We start from the raw sequence: 19604 nt of genomic DNA on the forward strand, positions 1-19604 counted from the left end.
CGACAACGTGTGGGTAGCTTCTGGTTCTGGCGGAAGCTACTACCTGCAGCGTAGGGGGGAGGGGGGCGTTTTATCGCTTGGCGGCGGCGGGTCAAGAAGCGAGCAAGCAAGCTTGAGAAAGCTGGACTGGAGTGGATGGGCGAATGCAAATGCAGGCTGCGCGAGTCGAAGCAGCGCGGGCCACTGACGGGGACACTGGCGGGCGGGGTCCGAGTCGTGGAATAGCGGCAATTGCGCAGCTGAGGGTGTGCAGGGCGGCAGGCGGTTAGTGGGAGTGGTGATGATGGCAGGTTTAGTAGTGGCGATGTGTGGGCTTATGGCAAAGGGGGGAGAGAGGCAGACAGTGAGAGAGAAGAGGCGTGTGCCGGTGTAATAGCGTAGATTTGCGGCGTAGGAGCGGCGGCGTCGTGGGCCAAAAGGGCAGCAGGCGCGTATCCTCTTGAAACCCATTTGCGACACAGCAGGCTCACCACGCCTCTACCGCGTCCGATAGGCAGGGCGCACGGCTCGACCAAGGTCCCACCCGATGCAGATGCACGCTGCCCGGCGCTGGACTTGGACATGCACCCCTGTGGATGAGCCGGCCTGTCCTCGATTACCCGCAAGACGAGTGCCCCATGCAGTGTGGCATGCAGAATGCAGACATCCACACATGGACGCATGCACTCCGTCCCTGGAGCCTCCACCAAGCCCGGAGGCCGGAGGCGCGTGTCGGACCAGAGACTCGTTGATATTGCACATGCTGGCTGGCCGTGGTGTTGGTGTTGTTGTTCCTGCTTCTGCACACAAAACGCCCAGTCACGTGCAAGCCGGCCGACTAAGCCATACCACGGCCATGCTAAGATGCTAGGGCACAATCCTCCGCGCCCGACACACACGCCTTTCTCATGCCATCCGCCCTCGATGCACTTTCCCTCTACATCCATGGCACCACCACCGCCACTACTACTACTACTACCACTACTACTACTATCACCACACCAAATCTCACGTCAGGTCCTCCTCGCCACTCATGTCTTGGTGGTGTGCCATGGGGGGCATGCACATGTCAACCATAATCGCCGCCTGTCTGCCCTGTGATTCGCCAGTCGCCGCATATTTGTGCTTGCCAGTGCGCCCGTGCTGCTCTCTGATTTGCCCTCTGAACCTAAACACCGTGCGAACATCGCATTAGCACCTCCATCGCACCCGCGCCCCCGGCTTCGACTCGTAACCATGCACGTGTGGCCACAGAGGCCTGGTTTTAGCCACCGTCTCGAGACGTTCCTCCTGCATTCCGGCCCTGTCCTCGACTGCTTGTTTCTGATTTCGCCCCACGACACACTTGCCCCTCTTGTCCTCGCTCACATATCTATGCACGCCCTCCAAATCACTCCAAAGACATATATCAACGTCATGCAAGAAAAAAACAAGCCTCGCTGCACTGTCGCCATGCCGCGTGCACGGCTGCGAACCGTAGTCTTGGTCTTCAACGTTATCTATCCATGTACACGCGCCCAGCATTCATTGGGTATCAAGAGTTCAACATCGAATTCCCACTTCCATTAGTAGAAAAGAAACAGTCCATCGCCTCCCTGCTTGTCTTCCCCCACCAGCTCCTTCCGCAGCAGCAGCTTCATCAGCGCCTCATGCAGCTCCTTCATGTCCAGAATCCCACGCTTCTTTTGGTCAATATAAGACACATCCACCACCACTCGCTTCAGGTTGGCCGTGGAAAGTGCCCCATCCTCAAGCAATGCCACCAGTCGATCAGGCGTTCCAACTCCGTAGTCGATTCTACCCAACAAATTAGCTTGACTATTCCAAATTGCCAACCATGGTCCCACCTACTTGCTCTTCTTCAACTGCGATACCTGATCCGCCAGTTTGAGGTGCTTTGCAAATAGCTTTGCGACATTCGGCTTTTGAACTCCTTGTTTGGGCAGTCCCGCCTTCAGAGTCCGGCAGACATCGGCCGCTCGAATCCCAGACAAAGTCACCACAATCGTGTGTGGTGCTCCGGGCGGCTTGGAAGGCGTCGGTTGTAGCGCACCCGCCTGCTTCTTGAGAAAGGCTGGTAGATTATCCGTCGTTCGTGGTTCGCTCCAGCTCGTGCTATCTTGTACTGTGCGTGCTGCATCGTGTCAATACAGTCCTGACCAAACTATGCATTTTCCACACCTACCGGAAATGAACTTGTCCTCGAGCTCTACACTGCTCAAATCTTGTCCATATAGTCGTGTTCGCGCGTTGACGTAGTCTGCTAGTAGCTGGCCATCCATGCGCTCGAAAGCGTGGTTCACTCCCAACTGCTGGTCCAAATCATCTTCATCTATCGCCTTTGCTCTCTGCTTCTTCTTTTCCTTTCGCTTGGCTTTTTTGGCAGCTTTCTTGTCGTCCTTGGTTGCCTCAGGCTCGGCTTCTCTTTTCCTCTTTTTGGAAGAAGCGTCAACGTCAAACTGCGCCTCAATGAGGGGTATACCTCCTTCAGAATCTGACATGGCGGGGACTGTGTTTTGTGTGAAGAGCGCGACCAAGTTCGTGCAACAGAAAAAGTTACAGCGAGGATTAAGGTTATCGATAGCCTAACCAATACCGGACTAGCGCCGCTACGCGCCGCAAGGTCGCGCTCAAGCGACGCGTTTCCCTGACGTCTATCCACCATCCCACGCTCCCACGACGCAACCTCGGATGGTGCCGCCGCAATGGCAGAATCTGCGCGCAAGAAGCACCGCTTCTCACCAGATGCCCAAGTTCAGGACACGCCGAGCAACAATGCCACTCTACAACCCATAACCCCCTTCCGCCGTGCCATTAGCGCTGGCCCCACCCCAGGAAGCCGAAGAACACCACTCATAAGGACACCGGGAACTGGACGAACACCTAGAGGCGGACCGGCCACTCGTCCTCTTACTTCACGGCGCATTGCGCCGACCACGCCGCATGCGATACGGGCCCTAAGGGAAAGAGCCAATGCAGCTCGGACACCGGGCAACAACCGGAGAAGGAGTGGGCGTATCCAGAGGGAAACACCGCGTGATCTACTACGTGATCTGAGTAGAGGTAATTCTTTGAAACCAAATCCCTTCAACTCAGCTAAGTGATTATGTAGCGCTTGCTCGTACCAGTCGTCCAGTCGAGCCTTCCCCGCAGGTCCTGCCCCAACGCCCACGACACTCTGCCTTGGACCTGCCAGATGTTGAAGATGGCCCACCAATGGCTGCCCCGCGACTTTCCATGCCACTGGAGAACATGTATGACGACGATGACGACAGTTTCCATAGCGCCCCGCCACGGCAATCGCTACTACCAGACCTACCGGATGATGTGGATGGTGGGACTGTGCAATCCCTCGAGTTTGGAAGGCGAGCCATTAGTGAAGATCCGCGCTTGATGTACGGGGGGAGGCAAAGCGAAAGATTTGGAGATTTGAGTGAACTCGGCGCGGTAGAGGAAGAGTTTGAAGTAGATGGGACTTTCATCAACCGACGCACAGATGGGCTGTTTGACCAAAATATCGAGGAAGATCTAGACGGAGACGATACAACTATACAGGCACTGACTGGCCGAAGAGACGGGCGCACTAGCGATGCCAACCTGGGCATATTTGGCGAGGGAGACGATGACACAGAGGAGCCCACTTTCCGCTTCATGATACCCGATCGTATGCGTGCGCCACCCCGGCAACCTTTACCAGAAGAGCAAGAAGTTCAGGAAGACAATGTACCAGATAGCGAGCCTGTGGAGCTCCCAGACGACACAGAAATACAATACGACGAGGATCAAGACCCAACTGCGGCTTTGGAGGACGAATATCTTACCTTGGATCAAGACAATCTAGGATGGGAATCCGACCCTCCCGTAGATGATGATGCCGAGCTTGCAGCCTACCGAGAAGAGGAATCAGCAATCGACCGGAGTCTCCAGACACACTCACCCGAGCGACCTTCCGCGGAACAGTTAAAGGGGGTGCGGAAGGCCAAGGAATACATGGTTTCAGAGCACGGTATCGGCTTTCCTTCGTTCCCCGCGGCACCAGTCAAGAAACTTGCTCTCAGTTTCATGAAGTCACAAGGAAGCAAAGCTCACCTCAGCAAGGACACTCTTGACGCCCTTGTCCATACAACCAACGACTTTTTCGAGCAAATCAGCATTGATCTCGCAGCCTATGCACAGCACGGCGGACGGAGGATGATTGAAGAGAGCGACGTCATCGCACTTATGAAGAGGTATTGTTACATCTAGTCTGCTGTACAGTTTTGTACAAATATGCTCGTCCAAATTGCTAACCCTCACAAGAACCCGCAAAACGACCGACAGCAGTACATCGTTTTCGCTTGCACAAAAGATGCTCCCTCGGGAACTGGTCCAGCAGCTGCGCATGCAGCCCCCGGTCAAGCTTAAAAGCCAAAAGCGCAAGCGGCCAGAACCTGTACAAGAAGATGATGAAGAAGATTGAGGCGGCCTAGTCATGCCTTATGACCAGTCCACGCTCTGTCGTACCCGTCGCTGGGTGCCTGACATGGGCTTCTTGACGACCATCCAGAACATTACGGATGTCGCAAGACTCAATGCGTACCTGTTTCACGTAAGCATTGGTGCATGTATATGGAAATGGGATACGCACCATGTGAAGATGTACTGTGTATGATTGTTGCGCAGATTTACGGTTGGCGGCCTACCAATGGGTACGCCCTTTGGTTCGCGCTCATAATTTGTGAGCAAATCCGGCGCTGTGGTGAATAGTTAGATACCCCCAATAGCAATCATTTGAACAAGTTTTCAAGAGGCGCACTTACTCATTGTCTCCTCCACCCAGACTGGCTGACTACCGCTATACTCTGCCATTTCCTCCACACTCGGAAAAAACCATTTCCCCTTCTCTGGCTCATTCTTCGGTGTAAACATGTTTCCCTTTGGCGGCACCCTCAGCAACCCCTCAATCGTAACCTCTCCCTCTGGCAGCGCCCCGTTCTTCTTACGAAACCACTGCGGACTCGCTTCCTTCTTAATCCACCCCCTACACGCTAGTATCTTGTGCACATTGCCCCTCGCATCCCTGCGCTCCAACGGCGTAACAACCGTGTACCCCTCCTCGCCATCCAGCATGCGCGGCCCAATCAGCATTTCCTGGTCATGTCTTAGCACGCCCGTCGCATACACCTTTCTATAGTCGAAATCCTTGATGGCCTCCGGGTCGATTCGCAGCGGCAGTTCCAGCGGCGGGAACGTCAATCGATCTTCAAATCGCGCTATTAGATCTGTTTTCCAGCCCAGCCGTTGCACCTGCCAGCACCCGAGCACGAAGGCGGTTATGGGTATGATGGCGAGGATGATGAGGCCTGGTCCGTGTTGTTTGCCTGCGCGCGCCATTTTCGCCGGCCGATCAAGGATAGAGACGAAGTTTGGGTCGAGGCCGGGGCCGCCGCCTACATTGCGCTTTTGGGTGCGGAAGAGGAGGAATTGCGGGTGGAGGCGTGCGCGGAGGCATTGCGGGCTGGATTGTATTGGGCGGGTGGTTCGTGTGAGGGGGATTATCCTTTGCGAGTAGTATCTCCTGAAGAGATTTAAAAAGGGGTTTGGTTTCGACATTTTGGCGTCGGTGGTGGTGGGGGAAGAGGCGTAAACCTCGATGATGGGGAAAGTTGAGATGCGATTGAATTAGTACAGTCGGACATCCGAGCTCTCAATGCGGCATAGGTCCCCGCTCCACACTTCCCCATGTCAACAATCTCCACGACTACCCAGGCTTCATTCGTTTTCCAAGAACCACGACACTGAAGTTTCAACATCATGGCGGAAACCCAGGATATGCCTGTTCCCCGGGCGGATGAAGCAGTAGCGAAACGAGATAAAGATGATTTGCTGGATCATTTGGATGACCTGCTCGAGCGCTATCTGCACACATTGCACGAGTATCAGCAGGTGACGCAGCAACTTTTAAAGCAACTATCTAATGTATGTTCATTCTACAGAATACTGCCTTGAAAAGTGAAGGAGATTAACGTAGAATGTAGGGCTACATGTCCCTTGCTCAAGCAAACTTTCACAACTCGTCTTCTGCAATTCGATATGGACAGGACTGCTACGATGAACGCATGCAGGCTATACGAAAAGTGTATGTTCTTCCAAAAACCCAATGTCTAGGATTCATATCATGCAATCCCAGATAGTGTATGTCCTTGAAATACATGGATTATACTAACAACCAAAAGTCGCGTCTCGGAGGGGCAAACAAGTGACGTCCCACACTTTTCCGTCCACAAATCTGATCCTTCAGATGAGAACGTAGATGCTTCTGGTGATGCGTCCAAAAAGGAAGATGCCCAAGAATCAAAGGACGACTCAGAACATGTTACACCAACAGCACCAGAATCCAAGCAGGAAGAAGAGCCAAAAACGACATCAAAGACGGAAGAATCAAGCCCGGCATCAGAAGAGACTAAAGAAAAAACAAAGACTACGAAGAAATCCAATGATCCACTGAAATGGTTCGGCATTCTCGTTCCACCTGCTCTTCGAACAGCACAATCTGCATTCGTAAACGCAGTCGAGGCCCCGATTCCACAGCTAGCCACACTAGCCCGAGATATGCGAATGCAGGAGATTGAAATCGGACGTGTCAGAAAGCAAATCAAGAAGCTCTAGATATCTTTTCTCTGCTCAATCAACTAATTCAATTCAAACTCATAGAAAATTACATTTGCACACAATCCTCCTATTGCCACTTCAAACCTCTGTACCCGTGCTAAACCGAAGCTACCGTACTTCCCAGGAAGATAAAAAAAATAAAACGCCATTCCAATGCACCCCCCCTCTCCACCTCCACCATCCCAAGCTAAACCTCCTTCATAAGCTCCTCCAACTCATCATCATCATCCCAGCCTCCCCCCCTCCTCTCCACAACAATCTTCTGCTCCTCCTTCTCCTGCTGCTCCGCCACAGCCCCCAGAATCTCCTTGAGCTGCTCCTCCGTCACTTTGGAGCGCAGCTGGCCCGTCCGCGCCAGCATAATAAGCCGGTTCTCAATGTCTGTGGCGCGCGATTCTTTGACGAGTCGGATGCGGCCGAGGCGGTCTGCGGCTTCGGGGAGGAGGATTTGAGATAGAATTGAGGAGCGTTGGTCCGCTGTGTGCGTGGTGGGGTTAGTTAGTAAGAGGTTGGGTTGTTGGTGGGGGCAAGGGAGGATGTACCTTCTTGTTGTCTGTGGGGTGTAAAAGTTAGTATATATTGATTGGATATTGGGGGGTGGAGTAGAGGGGTATTTACTGTCGCGACTCTTGCTCTGAGCCTGAACCGCGGGCCCCGCCTTGCTGCTGCTGCAACTGCTGGAGGCGCGCGCGCCTGATTTGCTCGAGATCTTCGTCTGACATTTTTTTCTTCTTCGGTCGCTTTTGGTGTGCTTGATTGGGTTGCTTTGCGCAGAAGGAAAAGGAAGGGTGGGGGTAAACAAAGGTGCGGACTAAGGTTGTGGCGCGCACAGAAAGTGTGGTGGATGCGGGGAGGTTCGGGGGTCCGCAGGCTAACTGGTGGGTACGGGTCGCGGTTACACTACCACATAGGGTCGACTTTGAATCTAAGTACTATGGCGGAGGTCAAGTTGCTGGTTGATATCTTTAGTAAGATAAGGTATTGTAGAAACATAATAAGTTGTTATCTAAATAGAATATGTCCAAGGCACGTGACCAATTCTTCAGAGTGTAGTAAAGTTCCAGGAAAGTACAATTCCATCATTGTCAAGTATTAACTTATAGTATGGTAATTGCAAGTTGCTAAGATACTTCCGTATAGCAAGTAACATTGGAAGAAGTAGCTATAAAAAGTCACGATGCTTACATTTCGCTGATACCCTGTAGGTGAAATCTGCACGGTAGTAAGCCCGTTGATGTACCCCTATGACATACCAACGCGTCGCCCTTGTGGTTGAAGTAGCTCGGTGTGCAAGCGAACAAGACCGAGTACTACACCGCTCGACTGTCCCTTCATCTATCCAAGCATCCTCTACTTCTCTAGTCGGCTTGGCCACAAGCTGTGTAGGATCTGGAAGCCGATCCACGGCCTCTTTTAAGATATTGGCCATGTACTTGGATTTCAAGTCAAATATGATAGTGAGATTTAGTGAGCCCGGTCCGCCACCGAGACCAGGATAGAGAAGGCTGGGGAGAGAGGCCATTCGTAGCGATCCCACGCAGAATACCCATATTTGTCTTTGAGATGGCGGCCGCTACGGCCCGCAATAGGTATGCCAAAGAGCTCAGCAGGCGCTATGTTTCCCCCTAATGCCAGCAGGAAGCCCGTGGCAAGAACCAGCACGTTAAGCTCGTACTCCACCCCCTTAGCGATTACCCCCCACGATGTACACCGCTCGATGCCCTTGCTATCCGTGTTCACGAGCGTGACATGCGGCTGGTTGAAAGTAGGCAGGTACTCATCCTGAAAGGTGGGTCTCTTACACCACATGAGGCAAAACGGTTGTACGTACTTGGTTGCTCCACCGTGGCTGCATCCTCCACTACGGCCTCTCGTACCCGTGCCCACGTGTGCTCCGCCAGCGGCGTTTATAACTCATATAGAGTATGCGCGCGCTCTTTTACATCTTTTGAGTGTAACGTGACGCGGCCCCGCGATGAAGCCCAAAAAGCCGCGCGCCATCTTAGTCCAGCCATCGGCGACCAGATCGGGATGGTCTGCCGAGTATTCTTCACCGTTAAAGAGAGTATCGAAGCTGAGTTGGCGAGCAAGCTGCCAGACAGGGCCTTTTGCGACCTCGCTCACCCACTTGTCGTCATCTATGGCCTGCTGGCGACGCGCAATACGAGGGTGTGCGCTGGAATACGTACAAGGATTCGGCCCAGCATGCAACTTATGGCACGACTTGGACAGCTGTTGCCGCCGTACCCATGATGCCGACTCACTTGCCGTTGAGCTTTGAGAGAGTAGCGTCTGTCTGTGAGCCGCCAGTGCAGTCATAGTCTCAGCGCGCCGTGTGAAAGACGGGGATGTTCACGCGTAGCTCGTCGAAGCCATCGACATTAGGCATTCTCGGTGATGCGAAGAGGGTTCCAGTCGGAACCAGAAACGGGGTAAAGACGGCCATTTCCTCGCTGTTACCGTGCTTCTTGCACATTCAAACTGCCCACCAACGCCGGCCATCGTTGCATGTCACACCGAGTACACGTGTCGAAGATTGGCCGCCCAGTCCAAAGTGCGATGCCACGCGTTCCCAATGTCGACAGATCTCATCGCTTGACGAACACTTCTGTAGGGATTTGAAGCTTGTTTCCTCGGGGAAAGATATGCAAATGCAGCCCTCAACATCACATTGTAGGCCTGGATGCCGGTCCCGATACTTTGTACCACCGCAACTGCCGGCTATGTCCAAGTGGCATATTGGATTTTCTGAGGAGCCTACCTCTAACAACCTTTCTCCTGCGAGCAGCTTCGCATGCCCTGTAACAATGATAAGAAGCTAAATGTCGTCAGCGTCCTTGAGCCGGTCCGCTTCTTGCTGCTGGCCTTTGTGAATCTATAGGTCATGGGCGAATGGCCTTTCTTGTTTGATGAGTAAATGGCTGTGCTATTGCATGCTCTCATGGCGCTATCGCTTGTCGTGCTGCTACTTGTATCTGGCCTGGAGTTTGGCAGGATCAGTGATGGCCATCTTTGCTCTCCGTTTGTTCCTCTACCGATAGAGAATTTGGCCTGGAACAATATGGGAGCGGAGCAACGATTCGTGAAACCCTGTTACTGAAGTGATATAATTTGCCTCCATTCAATTGAAAATACGAGCTTTTTGTCATGCCGTTGCTTCCCACATTTTACATGCACTGGATCAGCTACCTCCTCTTTCTCGATCGCTTTTTCCCTCCCTTCATCCGAATTGGCTCCCCAAATTACCAATCAATCCCTACATGATTTTGAGATGATGAGTTGTCGGACCCTGGGGTTGCGAAAAGAATGAGCTGTGATTCATGTGGAGGTGTGGGGTGGAAGTGCGGTAGATTTGATGACCATCACGTGATCCCACAAATTTGTGAGCCCAACGTCTCATCGCCAAACATACATGCTCACGGCGATCTTGAATAAAATGTGCCTGAGAGTACTACCCTTGCCAACGTACAGAGCATTCATTGTGATGGTTAGGAAGATGACACGATGCAAAAAGAGAGCACCCACGTGACAAGCTTTTGGGCACGCGCAGGTACCCATATCTTTTCATGAGTCCCAGGATCAACAAGTATCATTCACTTCAATAAAATGGGCTTGCGTACTGAAAACCTATAATCATCTGTTACTTTATGCGTTGCAGTTGATTTTATTAGATATTAGATGTATATCCGCAAGTGCAACTTCGAAACTCTAACACATTCTTGACGTCGCAAACTACTGGAGACAATGAATGAATTCTACTTCGTTAGATGCTCAATTGAAGTTCAGAATTATTCAATAGAGCTGATTCTTAGTCAAGTATAACTTAGGTTCCCCCAGTCTCTGTCCTGCTCTCCATTACAGCTATAGCTACGAATGTTTAGAATGAAGACATCTCTAATTCATCACTGTATCATCAGCTAAAACATTGTCCCTGAATTTACCTTGTCTAAGTATCCTATCCTTACCCAGGAAAGGTTCATCGTGTTAGCCTGTGGTGCTTTCCCTTATCTAAGTGCTCGTTCCAACACATAATCAAGAATGTGAACAATACCATCGTTATTGAGATCAAGCCGTAACCTTTTAAATCATCCACTAAAAGTGAATTATCAAGGCGGGTAGTGAATCTTGATCGCTCTCGGCGGAGCCGCAATTGGATATCTCCTTTGCACTATTGGGTGAAGAGCATTGGTCTCTTGGGTTACAGTCTTCAAACATGTCCAGCAGCAGCTAGTGAAAAATATTTGAATCATCGGTGGTCAATGTCATTACACAAGGCTAGGTGTTGCTAAACAGTCTTTGAAGGGTATATCTGCCCATCGAAGATGAATTGTGACAATAGTTTTGAGAGCTTAAATGTATTCAGCCCTTCTCGCAACTTTTCTCGTATGAACACACGTACTTGTTGCAATGATGAAAAGTGCTGTGTAGCGATAGAACCGCGACGTTCCTCAATAACGATGAATACCTAGCCGGCCGCAAATCTACTCAAACTTCTCAGCTTCTCACCAAACTTCCACAGCATAAATGGCGCCGGGACACCTAGTCCTATTGCAATGAAGCCAAGTACACTGTTCCCCCATCCAAATTCTAGCGACTTATACATAGCTGGTGCGAATAACGGGAAGCCAAATCCGGCCAGACTCCTTAAGACTGTCGCTGCAGCAATGGCACTCGCTGCATACCGCGTGTAAGAGTCAATTAAATATCCATTGACACATTGAAACGCCATCACCATGCCCGCAGAAAAGATCGCAGCGCCAAAATTAGGCATGATCCAATGCATGCGGGCTTGCGCGCTCCATCCGTACCAGAAGAGACCTACAGGGATCAAAAGCGATGCAGGTATCAACATAGGGACGCGAAATTCAGGCCTTGCGATGCCGTTATTGCGGAACTTCAGACGGCAATACAGCGCGTCGATAAGAGGTGAAGTAAGTTGTGTACCGACAAAGAATCCAATACCTATGGAGAGATAGTTCAAAGATCCGGAGCTGATAGACATGCCATAACGATCAACCCATAAGATGGGGAAGGTGGAAAGCATGAGGTACATCAGCCCGAAGAGATAGGCCGTGTAGCATGCTAGTACTTGGACTATGGGTTGCGTGCCTAGCAGCTTGAATGGCCTCTTCAACGCCGTTTGGATCACTGTTACAACAGTGCGATCACAATTGTCGAATACAGTGTGAAGTTCTTGGTTACCAGTTTCTTTGCGTAGCTGATCTCGCTTCAACTCGAGAAGCCTAGGCGCATAGGTTTCTTGGAGGAAGAAAAATCCACAAAATTGCACCAATGCGGCGAAGATTGTTGTTGCGTGGAAACACCATCGCCCTGAGTCCATAAGCATACGTGAATCAATTGAATCAAATCTACGCAGAGACTGACATGAAGTGTTCTGGGAGATGAAGCCACCAAGAATAGGTCCAATGGCTGGTCCGAGCAGTGGCCCCAGCGAATATATTGATACTGCTCGTCCACGCTGTTCAGGAAGGAAGCAATCGCTTAACATACCCTAAAACCTGGTTAGACATTCATGCTGCGGGGAAACTCCTCAGGAATCACACTTACCCCACCGATGGCTAGCGGTGCGGATCCGCCTAGACCGCTAAAGAAACGACACACCATCAGTTGTGCTGGAGTCTGAGCAAAACCGCATCCCAGATTCCAAACAACAAAGAATAAATTAGAGAACTGTAGCACAATTGTTCGTCCATAGGTCTCCGAAAGTGGCCCAAGACACAGTGGGCCGATGGCTTGTGCAAGGACGAAGATAGACAGCGTGAGTTGCGATTGCACTGCACTTTTGATCCGGAAATCAGCGCTTATATGGCTAAGAGCGGGGGCAATCATGGAAGAAGTAATAGGCGATACTATAGTAAAGCAGGCCACAATGGTCAACGCGGTCCATTTTCGTTTCATGGACCCTAAGGAAGAATTAGTACACAAAAGTTCATGCTAATGTGACGAAGTAGTTGTTTTTACAGTTCTTTGGGTTTTTCGGATCATTAGCAGAATCCCATGTCACCTATATTGTGCTTAGTAGATGTTGTATTTCGGGGATGCTGAAGCCGACACATACTAAGTTGGGATCCTTTACAGGAATTGCGGGCTTTTCTTCCAATATCTGAGATGCTTTTCTGTTGTCTTTGGGCGGTATGAGTCCCTTGGGCTCTTCATGAGACAATTGCTGATCGAATTTTCCTTCATCTTTGCTTGATTTCTGGTGGTTAAAATCCGGACCATGCAAGAGTCGTTCTGGGGATATCCCGTGTAACAGCGTATCGCTTGATTTGTGCGATGGTGTGTTGGATTTGACCGAGGAATTTTTCAAATTGTTCAATTCACTGGAAGTTTCCATGGATGTTTAGATAGCGGACAATACTCAAGGTTGCCAATCTTCATAGATTTGCTTATTGCGAAGGATTCATCGCCTGTAAACCTAAAATAAAGAATAGCAATCATTAGGATGTATTTTTCCTTTTAATGAAACGACGATTAGATTGGAGCCCACGTGCTTGTGATCGAACGTTCATTGCACAGATCAGACATCTGTGCACCCTACGGCTTGGGCAAGTAATCCGGCCAAAATTTCGGCACTTCGGGCTAGATTATACCCCGAGACTTCTACTACTGCATAACAGCTTGCAAGCTATAGACATGCGATAAGAGTATCAAAGAAAAAGTTGTAGTGTATAGGGTTATTTGTGTGGTGATAAACGACAGCTGCGCCAGTGTATGAATACTTACACCAAGGCACTGGGCCTAAACAGGCGGCACCTACGTATATCATGGACTGAAATCGGAGAAAATCTAATCATTGAATACTGAATCTTTGTTCACAACACAAATAACTCATGATCACTTCAACATATTGGGTTTACATACATGTAGTACTGATCATCTCCCTGTTTCCTGAGTACCGATATTCCCACTGACGAAGACAACTAGCACTGCAGCGTACCCAGCTGTCGCAGCAAAAACCTCCGATCTTCTTGAATTTGTCAAAATTCCTACATTGGCTGCAAAAAGGGCAGTAAAGAGAGCAATAACACCCAACTTTGATTTCTCGGAGGATATCGCGTAGAGCGTTACTATAGCCCCTACAAGCAGCGCAGCAGCGTTCAAGGTACACAGAATAGTCACAGTCCGAGCTATCCGCTGATCCGATGAATATAGAATGCCATCTCTATCTTTCTCCACTTTGAAAATCCTTGAGCAGTGATCTTGCAGAAACGCAGTCAGCCGATCGCGGTCTTGTACTTTCAACACTACCAGGTCGTCATCGTCGTCGAACAACGCCCTACTATGTGCACCCAGAGTCGGATATGGCTTTCCGCTTCCATAATTGAAGAACTTGAAACGAAATGCCTCAAGTGTTCGTTTTGGCGGTCTGGGAAGCGATGCCAACTGGCTTTCGTATAGCAGAGCCTCTCCTTTCACAATGTATTAGTTCAAAATTGCTACAGCATTCATTCTATTTACTTACGATACTCTTTGAGTGTTTGACCTATCTCATCACTCAGCTCCTTCCGTCTCTTCTGATGAGGATCGTTGACGGCTGCTGCTGTGAACTCAGCCCAGTTACGTGAGTACTGCTTTACTTCTAGAGGACCCAAGGCATCTTTGCGGTCGAGCGCATCTTGTTCGGCTTGCAACTCGGCAAGCTGACTCTGAAGATGTAACAAGTGTCGTGCGGCTAAACGGTTGAACCTCTTGAAGATTGTTGTTGTCTGATCGCGATCACTGGCAATGAAAGCTGCCAGTGAAGGATACCCTGAGAGGAAAGACTGGTCGGTCGTCCCTTTTTCGATGTCCATGTCGATACAATATTGCAGCTTGTATCTTTATGCAACTGATACTGATTGGAGAGAGTTTTCTCACCGGATCTCTTGGCATTCAGCCTCGGTCTGTCTTGTAATTTAGAACTGCATGCTGCAAGGCTATGCACATCTTATCTGCAGCCACTCAGTCATTTTGATCATGGTTGGGATACCTGATTGGTCCTTCAAGTTATTGAATGCAGTGTCGCTGCATTGAGCATACGCTAGGAAAAGACACGCAAGACCCGGGTATTTTCTTCGCGAGATTGACGCTCTCAATCCTCCTTCTCACCCTACACTGCAATCTCATTATCATCTCTTTTTTCATGGCCTATCAATTCTGAGAATTACACTCCTTTTGCATCATCAGATACAAAATCCAAGATGTGTTTTTACGATCAATATCGATTCGATTGTGGCCACTGGAAATGGGGGCATTTCCGACAGCAATGCGCTAAAGAATATCGAATCGACGAGACTTGCGGCATGAAGCTTGTAATGCGTACCGTTTCTGTCAAGGATCAATGCAAACTATGTCAGAAGATAGTGAAGAAGATGAGGGAACGAACAAGTGCACTAGAGTGCATTGCTCGATGGGAAAAAGAGGGGCCAAAACTCCGCGCGTCGATCGACAAAGAAACAGAGCATGTCAGAACACTGGATAATCAAATCTGCGAGCTGAACCGTGAAAGTGAAAGGAGGCATCTGGCTATCGATGATTGGGGAATGAAAAGCCCTTCATCAAATAGTGCGCGCAATATACCCACACCCTCCATGGCGCTGAATTCTGAACTTTCTCAAGAGGTAGGTCTAGAACTCACTGGAAACTCTCGAGAAAATGGAGGCAAGACAAAATCTAGGGATGACTTGCACGATCCTTCCCTACCACCGGAAACAACCGCCTATTCACTACAAAGTCAGAAGCCACATTACAAGCTGTTTAAGAAGTCAAATCTGATGTACGGTTTACCAATGACATTTGAGGGGAACCTAGGCTCCGTAACCGTCATGGCTGTGCCTGATAGTGGCTCGGATCATAATGTGATGTCCCTGGGACTGGCACTTCACCTAGGAATGAGACTGGAATGGAGTGTAGCCGAGAAGACGGAGCTTATCTTTCTGGATGGTAGTGCGGTAATACCTACAGCCCTTGTTCATGCGAGCTGCAGATTCGCGAGGACGTTCTCTTTCGATTGGAAAATGCGTTGCACATTTCTTGTGCTACCTTCTTTGATTGAAGACCTCATAATATCTGCTTCCTTTCTTGACAAGACAGCAACTTTCACAATGTTCCGCAACCGTCTTGTCCAAATGTCGCTCAAAACACCGGGAACGCTCAAGATTTGTACCATGGGTGCTATAAATCGACGGTTGACATGCTGCATAGACGGAGAGGCAATAGCAGCACTTCCCGACAGCGGTTCTGACGTTGATGTTATTTCCCTCGCTTATGCGACGAAGCGCAAATTCAAGTGGGAAAATACTTTGCAGGAAGTCGTATTTGCTAACGGGAGAACTAAGATAGCACGTGGAAAGTTTGTTGCTCAGTTATCGCTTGGCTCATCCGCGCGGCTGATTAAACTCAAGGAAGATGCCGATGCAGATGAGTTTGCAGACAATGAAAGAGGGACAGGGGATTTGATCGATGGTGAAATCAATGTTCAACCACTGAGCGCGCAAAACACAAATCGAGATGATACACCTGTTCAGCGCGTCATAAACACGACATTCTATATACTGGATGGAATTACCGTTGACGCACTCATTGGAGCAAAGTCGATTGAATCTTTACAAGTCTATACTCATCACACCCAACATATAACCATACAAACGAAAAGAGACATTGAAACCTTCAAGATATGTCGCATTGCCCTGTCGAGCAAGATACGCAGCAATGCTAAAATCATTGTCACCAGTTCGAGACAGACAAGATCCGATGGTGCGTGCGATATCCTGGTTTGAAGATAGTGTGCTGACTGGACACAGGATTACCTCGCCCAAACCTCGAAGCACAGCTGAACGAAGCGGAACAGCAAGAAAACTCTCGCAGAGAAGAATCAAGTCGGGTAGCTTCACTGCTAACCGGTGACGCAAAGGCAGCTTTTGATCATAGTGAACAAGATAGGAGGAGGGCTTTCGAAGAGTACAGATCTTCCCTATTACGAAATCATGCACCATAAAACGAATTTCAGTCTTCAAGAAAGTCTCAACATTCCATTCAAGGCTTGTAGAGAAACGCGCTGGATAGTCATATTTCTCTAGAAGCAACTGGCCGGAAAGAAGACCTGGGAAAGCTAACGATACATTATATTTTACTTCCTTGCCACCATATCCTCTTCTTGTGTGTAAATTGGCTGTCCATGTTACATGTAATATACCGCAACGAATGTGGTTGAACGTATCCTGAAACGATGACATCAAAGTCTAATACTAACAACATCTGAAAGGCACCAGAGTTCTCATTGTGCCCGAATAAGCTTTAGCCCATTGCGGAATTCAGCATCAATGTCTCTATCAACAAGTTGTTGAGCCTTATTCCGATGAAACTTTGCCCTGCTCTCCAGCATATCTAGCACACGTCGTACTGTACAATACATGCCCTGCAAGCGTGGCCCATACTCCCCTCAAGAACGCCCACATGTCGTCGTCAAAAGAGCACTCATTTTTCCAACTCAGCAGCTGTTCGTACATCAATGCTTCCTTCTGTAGGATCATACTGTATAGCATCTCAACGGCCTGGCGCTCATCCAAAGACAAGAGCTGTTGAAGATGAAGAATTGCGTTTGCTGGTCCCTGCTTTTCGCTTTGCTCTTTTGCTTCTTTTACCCACGAGTACAAATCGTTAGTCATTCCCAGATGCATACTAGCCCACCCAAGCCATTCCGCGATACGCAGAGCCGACGTGTCCACTTTGAGATCCAAACTGAACTTTACACATGACCAGACAAACAATGCACCGACGTTTCGGTGGCGATAGGCGAGATACTCGCCGTGGTTTTCGCAATTTGCCGGCGGCTTCAGCCAGTATTCTATGTTTAGAGCGGCGTGGTGCATCTCTCTTCCTGCTGTACTACCTGTAACACGATTGTATTCGTAGATTGCCGCAATCGTTTTGTCGAGATACGTTTGCAGTGGCGAGCTTTCGATACACCCTCGATCCGCGCTTGCAAGGCGCATTCTCCATTCATGTAATACGCCCGCAGTTTCTTCTCTGGTGCCCTTTTCGCATTTGTCTGCTCTGGTCAGGTCTGACGCCGTATGATTACATAGAGACTTACCATCGAAAACCCATAACATGATCATGAGCACGTTGATCAGCTCCAAGCGCCTAGGATCCTCACAGAATGGGTACATCATCGCATTTGCTTTCGCGAAATACACCCCAGTCATATGCGCGTCATGCCTAACGCCTGTACTCATGCAAACATGCCGCAGTGTTGTGCCATCACGTAGTGGCGAATCTAGATCACTTTTGTCACTTTGAATTAGATCGAGCAGCTCATTCACCACATCTAACATCTGTCTCCAAAACACGTTTTCATAGGCAGGTGTGATACCTGAGAGATAAGGAAAGTGTCTTTCTGCTTCAATTGGTGTGAAAGTAACCCAATATGATTTATCATTGGTGTTTTGCTCTTTTGAGGTAGGGAAGTGTCGAGATGTGCGACGAAGAAACGTTCCTGCATTCGATTTAGCTGCTCGAAGAGGGTCATGAAGATACACTATCGGGTTGATCTTCGAGATGTCTTTGGCCGGTAAGACTCCGCGGAGGAAATCCGAAAAGTTTGTCATGTCTGACATGCTCTGTTTTCTGGGCTACAAAAACATTGGCTGCAAAAATTACAGTTTTGAATCGGGTTCCCATTCTTTTATAACAGGGGATCTTCTTTGATGTTCACTCTCCAAAGGCGAGAGGTGCCTCGGGTCTTGCTTCCTAAGAATGGAGTGTTAAGGCCTCCTCGAACCAATCTATCCGCGTTAGCACTCAATCGGAAGTAAGCACTACTACGTTAGCTTCATTTCTTGTCCGGTCCCCTTTGGCCCCTTGTGTCCCACGTGGGTCTCCAAAATGGGTCTTGACGACGGGACGGGCATTTATATAACTGGTCTGTCACGAATGGTGTTTGTTCGCGTTTGAACAAGATTACATCCTGTGCATAATTTCGTGTTTACCAGTGCGATCAATGTCAGCAAGAGGCCGATTGTAAAAAATAGTAATTATTTAAATAAGCATGTAAAAGGTTCTTATGCTTGTGATTGCAATACATAGCAACCGCGTGGAGTGAATGATGTGTTGTGAGAAGGCTGAGCCGTGGGGGCCTGATGATTTAGTATTGGTGAACTATCAGGCAGTCCATTTCGATTTTTTCCATAAGGCCTTGCCAATGTGTAGATACGCGGGTCAATTCCTTAAGGAGGCCACTGGCCTACAAAGGAGCTCGTTTCTAGTACGGATCAACTATTTGTTAAAACTAATAAGAAGGATTCTCTTGACAAGAGACAAGAAGGCAGGGGCTCGAGGTCACGTGATATGCGATCCCGCCAACGCTTGCCATCTTGAATAGTAGAGCAGGAAGACATAGTGGTACTATCCTAACCTCCCGCTAAGATAGCATGAATGGGATAGTGCAACTAATGTAACAAAGATATCAGAATACAAAGATTTTATTATCCATTTCATGATGTTATAGAGCCCGCAGACTTTAGCAAGAATCTGGATAGAGAATCATAGACCTGAAACCTACGCAACACGCCAAGTGTTGGGTATTTAGGTGTATTAGCTTTTTATAGCCGAATTGTTGTCGGCCTGGGGCCTGCTTTTAATTCTTCGTTTTGTAGCCATTTCAGGTTTACATTTTCAGCAAGATAGGTGGCTTGGCTAGTTAGCATCTCTCTAGGTTAAGGCAGAAATTGAGAGTTTTTTCTTATGACTCCGTGTTACAACTACCGCCGTCCATTTTATACGACGGAACATTACCCTTGTAAATGTTACTGTATTCTACATAGGGCTTTGTAGAGTAATGCGTGTTCAATAATAGCTATGACTGATAATGCCTCATTGAAAAGAGGCAATGCTCAATACGAAATCTCTATATAAAGTGCTTTATGTCTCTCACTTTGCCCACATAGTCAACAATCTGTCATTTCACTCAT

The 19604-nt window shown here is 49.0% G+C and overlaps 12 protein-coding genes across 12 annotated transcripts; 4 read left to right on the forward strand and 8 right to left on the reverse strand.

The window, feature by feature from the left end:
* Nucleotides 1-314: 314 nt before the first annotated feature.
* COCVIDRAFT_109740 (hypothetical protein) lies at nucleotides 315-563 on the reverse strand (the record flags this gene model as incomplete). The annotated part of the gene is made up of 1 exon (XM_014697183.1): nucleotides 315-563. One exon carries the CDS (start codon nucleotides 561-563, stop codon nucleotides 315-317), a length of 249 nt encoding a protein of 82 aa, XP_014552669.1.
* Nucleotides 564-1544: 981 nt separating this feature from the next.
* COCVIDRAFT_19316 (hypothetical protein) lies at nucleotides 1545-2480 on the reverse strand (the record flags this gene model as incomplete). Its single annotated transcript, XM_014697151.1, has 3 exons — nucleotides 1545-1776; nucleotides 1831-2113; nucleotides 2165-2480. The coding sequence occupies 3 exons, from the start codon at nucleotides 2478-2480 to the stop codon at nucleotides 1545-1547; spliced, it is 831 nt and encodes a 276-aa protein (XP_014552637.1).
* A 204-nt stretch (nucleotides 2481-2684) lies between these two features.
* On the forward strand, nucleotides 2685-4438 carry COCVIDRAFT_109688 (hypothetical protein; the record flags this gene model as incomplete). The annotated part of the gene is made up of 3 exons (XM_014697184.1): nucleotides 2685-3042; nucleotides 3092-4208; nucleotides 4279-4438. The coding sequence occupies 3 exons, from the start codon at nucleotides 2685-2687 to the stop codon at nucleotides 4436-4438; spliced, it is 1635 nt and encodes a 544-aa protein (XP_014552670.1).
* Nucleotides 4439-4455: 17 nt separating this feature from the next.
* On the reverse strand, nucleotides 4456-5571 carry COCVIDRAFT_109709 (hypothetical protein; the record flags this gene model as incomplete). Its single annotated transcript, XM_014697185.1, has 3 exons — nucleotides 4456-4558; nucleotides 4607-4712; nucleotides 4779-5571. 3 exons carry the CDS (start codon nucleotides 5569-5571, stop codon nucleotides 4456-4458), a joined length of 1002 nt encoding a protein of 333 aa, XP_014552671.1.
* A 201-nt stretch (nucleotides 5572-5772) lies between these two features.
* On the forward strand, nucleotides 5773-6627 carry COCVIDRAFT_109761 (hypothetical protein; the record flags this gene model as incomplete). Its single annotated transcript, XM_014697186.1, has 3 exons — nucleotides 5773-5937; nucleotides 5997-6097; nucleotides 6195-6627. The coding sequence occupies 3 exons, from the start codon at nucleotides 5773-5775 to the stop codon at nucleotides 6625-6627; spliced, it is 699 nt and encodes a 232-aa protein (XP_014552672.1).
* Nucleotides 6628-6817: 190 nt separating this feature from the next.
* Nucleotides 6818-7108, reverse strand: COCVIDRAFT_109771 (hypothetical protein; the record flags this gene model as incomplete). Its single annotated transcript, XM_014697187.1, has 1 exon — nucleotides 6818-7108. A coding segment is annotated over one exon (291 nt), but the record flags the coding sequence as incomplete, so codon positions are not given.
* Nucleotides 7109-8544: 1436 nt separating this feature from the next.
* Nucleotides 8545-8949, reverse strand: COCVIDRAFT_19320 (hypothetical protein; the record flags this gene model as incomplete). Its single annotated transcript, XM_014697152.1, has 1 exon — nucleotides 8545-8949. The coding sequence occupies one exon, from the start codon at nucleotides 8947-8949 to the stop codon at nucleotides 8545-8547; it is 405 nt and encodes a 134-aa protein (XP_014552638.1).
* Nucleotides 8950-11095: 2146 nt separating this feature from the next.
* COCVIDRAFT_109734 (hypothetical protein) lies at nucleotides 11096-12549 on the reverse strand (the record flags this gene model as incomplete). Its single annotated transcript, XM_014697188.1, has 3 exons — nucleotides 11096-11961; nucleotides 12016-12142; nucleotides 12199-12549. The coding sequence occupies 3 exons, from the start codon at nucleotides 12547-12549 to the stop codon at nucleotides 11096-11098; spliced, it is 1344 nt and encodes a 447-aa protein (XP_014552674.1).
* Nucleotides 12550-13527: 978 nt separating this feature from the next.
* On the reverse strand, nucleotides 13528-14447 carry COCVIDRAFT_19322 (hypothetical protein; the record flags this gene model as incomplete). Its single annotated transcript, XM_014697153.1, has 2 exons — nucleotides 13528-14063; nucleotides 14117-14447. The coding sequence occupies 2 exons, from the start codon at nucleotides 14445-14447 to the stop codon at nucleotides 13528-13530; spliced, it is 867 nt and encodes a 288-aa protein (XP_014552639.1).
* A 387-nt stretch (nucleotides 14448-14834) lies between these two features.
* COCVIDRAFT_62751 (hypothetical protein) lies at nucleotides 14835-15164 on the forward strand (the record flags this gene model as incomplete). The annotated part of the gene is made up of 1 exon (XM_014697189.1): nucleotides 14835-15164. A coding segment is annotated over one exon (330 nt), but the record flags the coding sequence as incomplete, so codon positions are not given.
* Nucleotides 15165-15224: 60 nt separating this feature from the next.
* Nucleotides 15225-16630, forward strand: COCVIDRAFT_19323 (hypothetical protein; the record flags this gene model as incomplete). The annotated part of the gene is made up of 2 exons (XM_014697154.1): nucleotides 15225-16389; nucleotides 16437-16630. 2 exons carry the CDS (start codon nucleotides 15225-15227, stop codon nucleotides 16628-16630), a joined length of 1359 nt encoding a protein of 452 aa, XP_014552640.1.
* A 352-nt stretch (nucleotides 16631-16982) lies between these two features.
* On the reverse strand, nucleotides 16983-18251 carry COCVIDRAFT_19324 (hypothetical protein; the record flags this gene model as incomplete). The annotated part of the gene is made up of 2 exons (XM_014697155.1): nucleotides 16983-17683; nucleotides 17729-18251. The coding sequence occupies 2 exons, from the start codon at nucleotides 18249-18251 to the stop codon at nucleotides 16983-16985; spliced, it is 1224 nt and encodes a 407-aa protein (XP_014552641.1).
* Nucleotides 18252-19604: the final 1353 nt, after the last annotated feature.

The sequence above is a fragment of the Bipolaris victoriae genome, assembly GCF_000527765.1.
Source record: "Bipolaris victoriae FI3 unplaced genomic scaffold scaffold_104, whole genome shotgun sequence".
NCBI classification, from domain to species: Eukaryota; Fungi; Ascomycota; class Dothideomycetes; order Pleosporales; family Pleosporaceae; genus Bipolaris; species Bipolaris victoriae.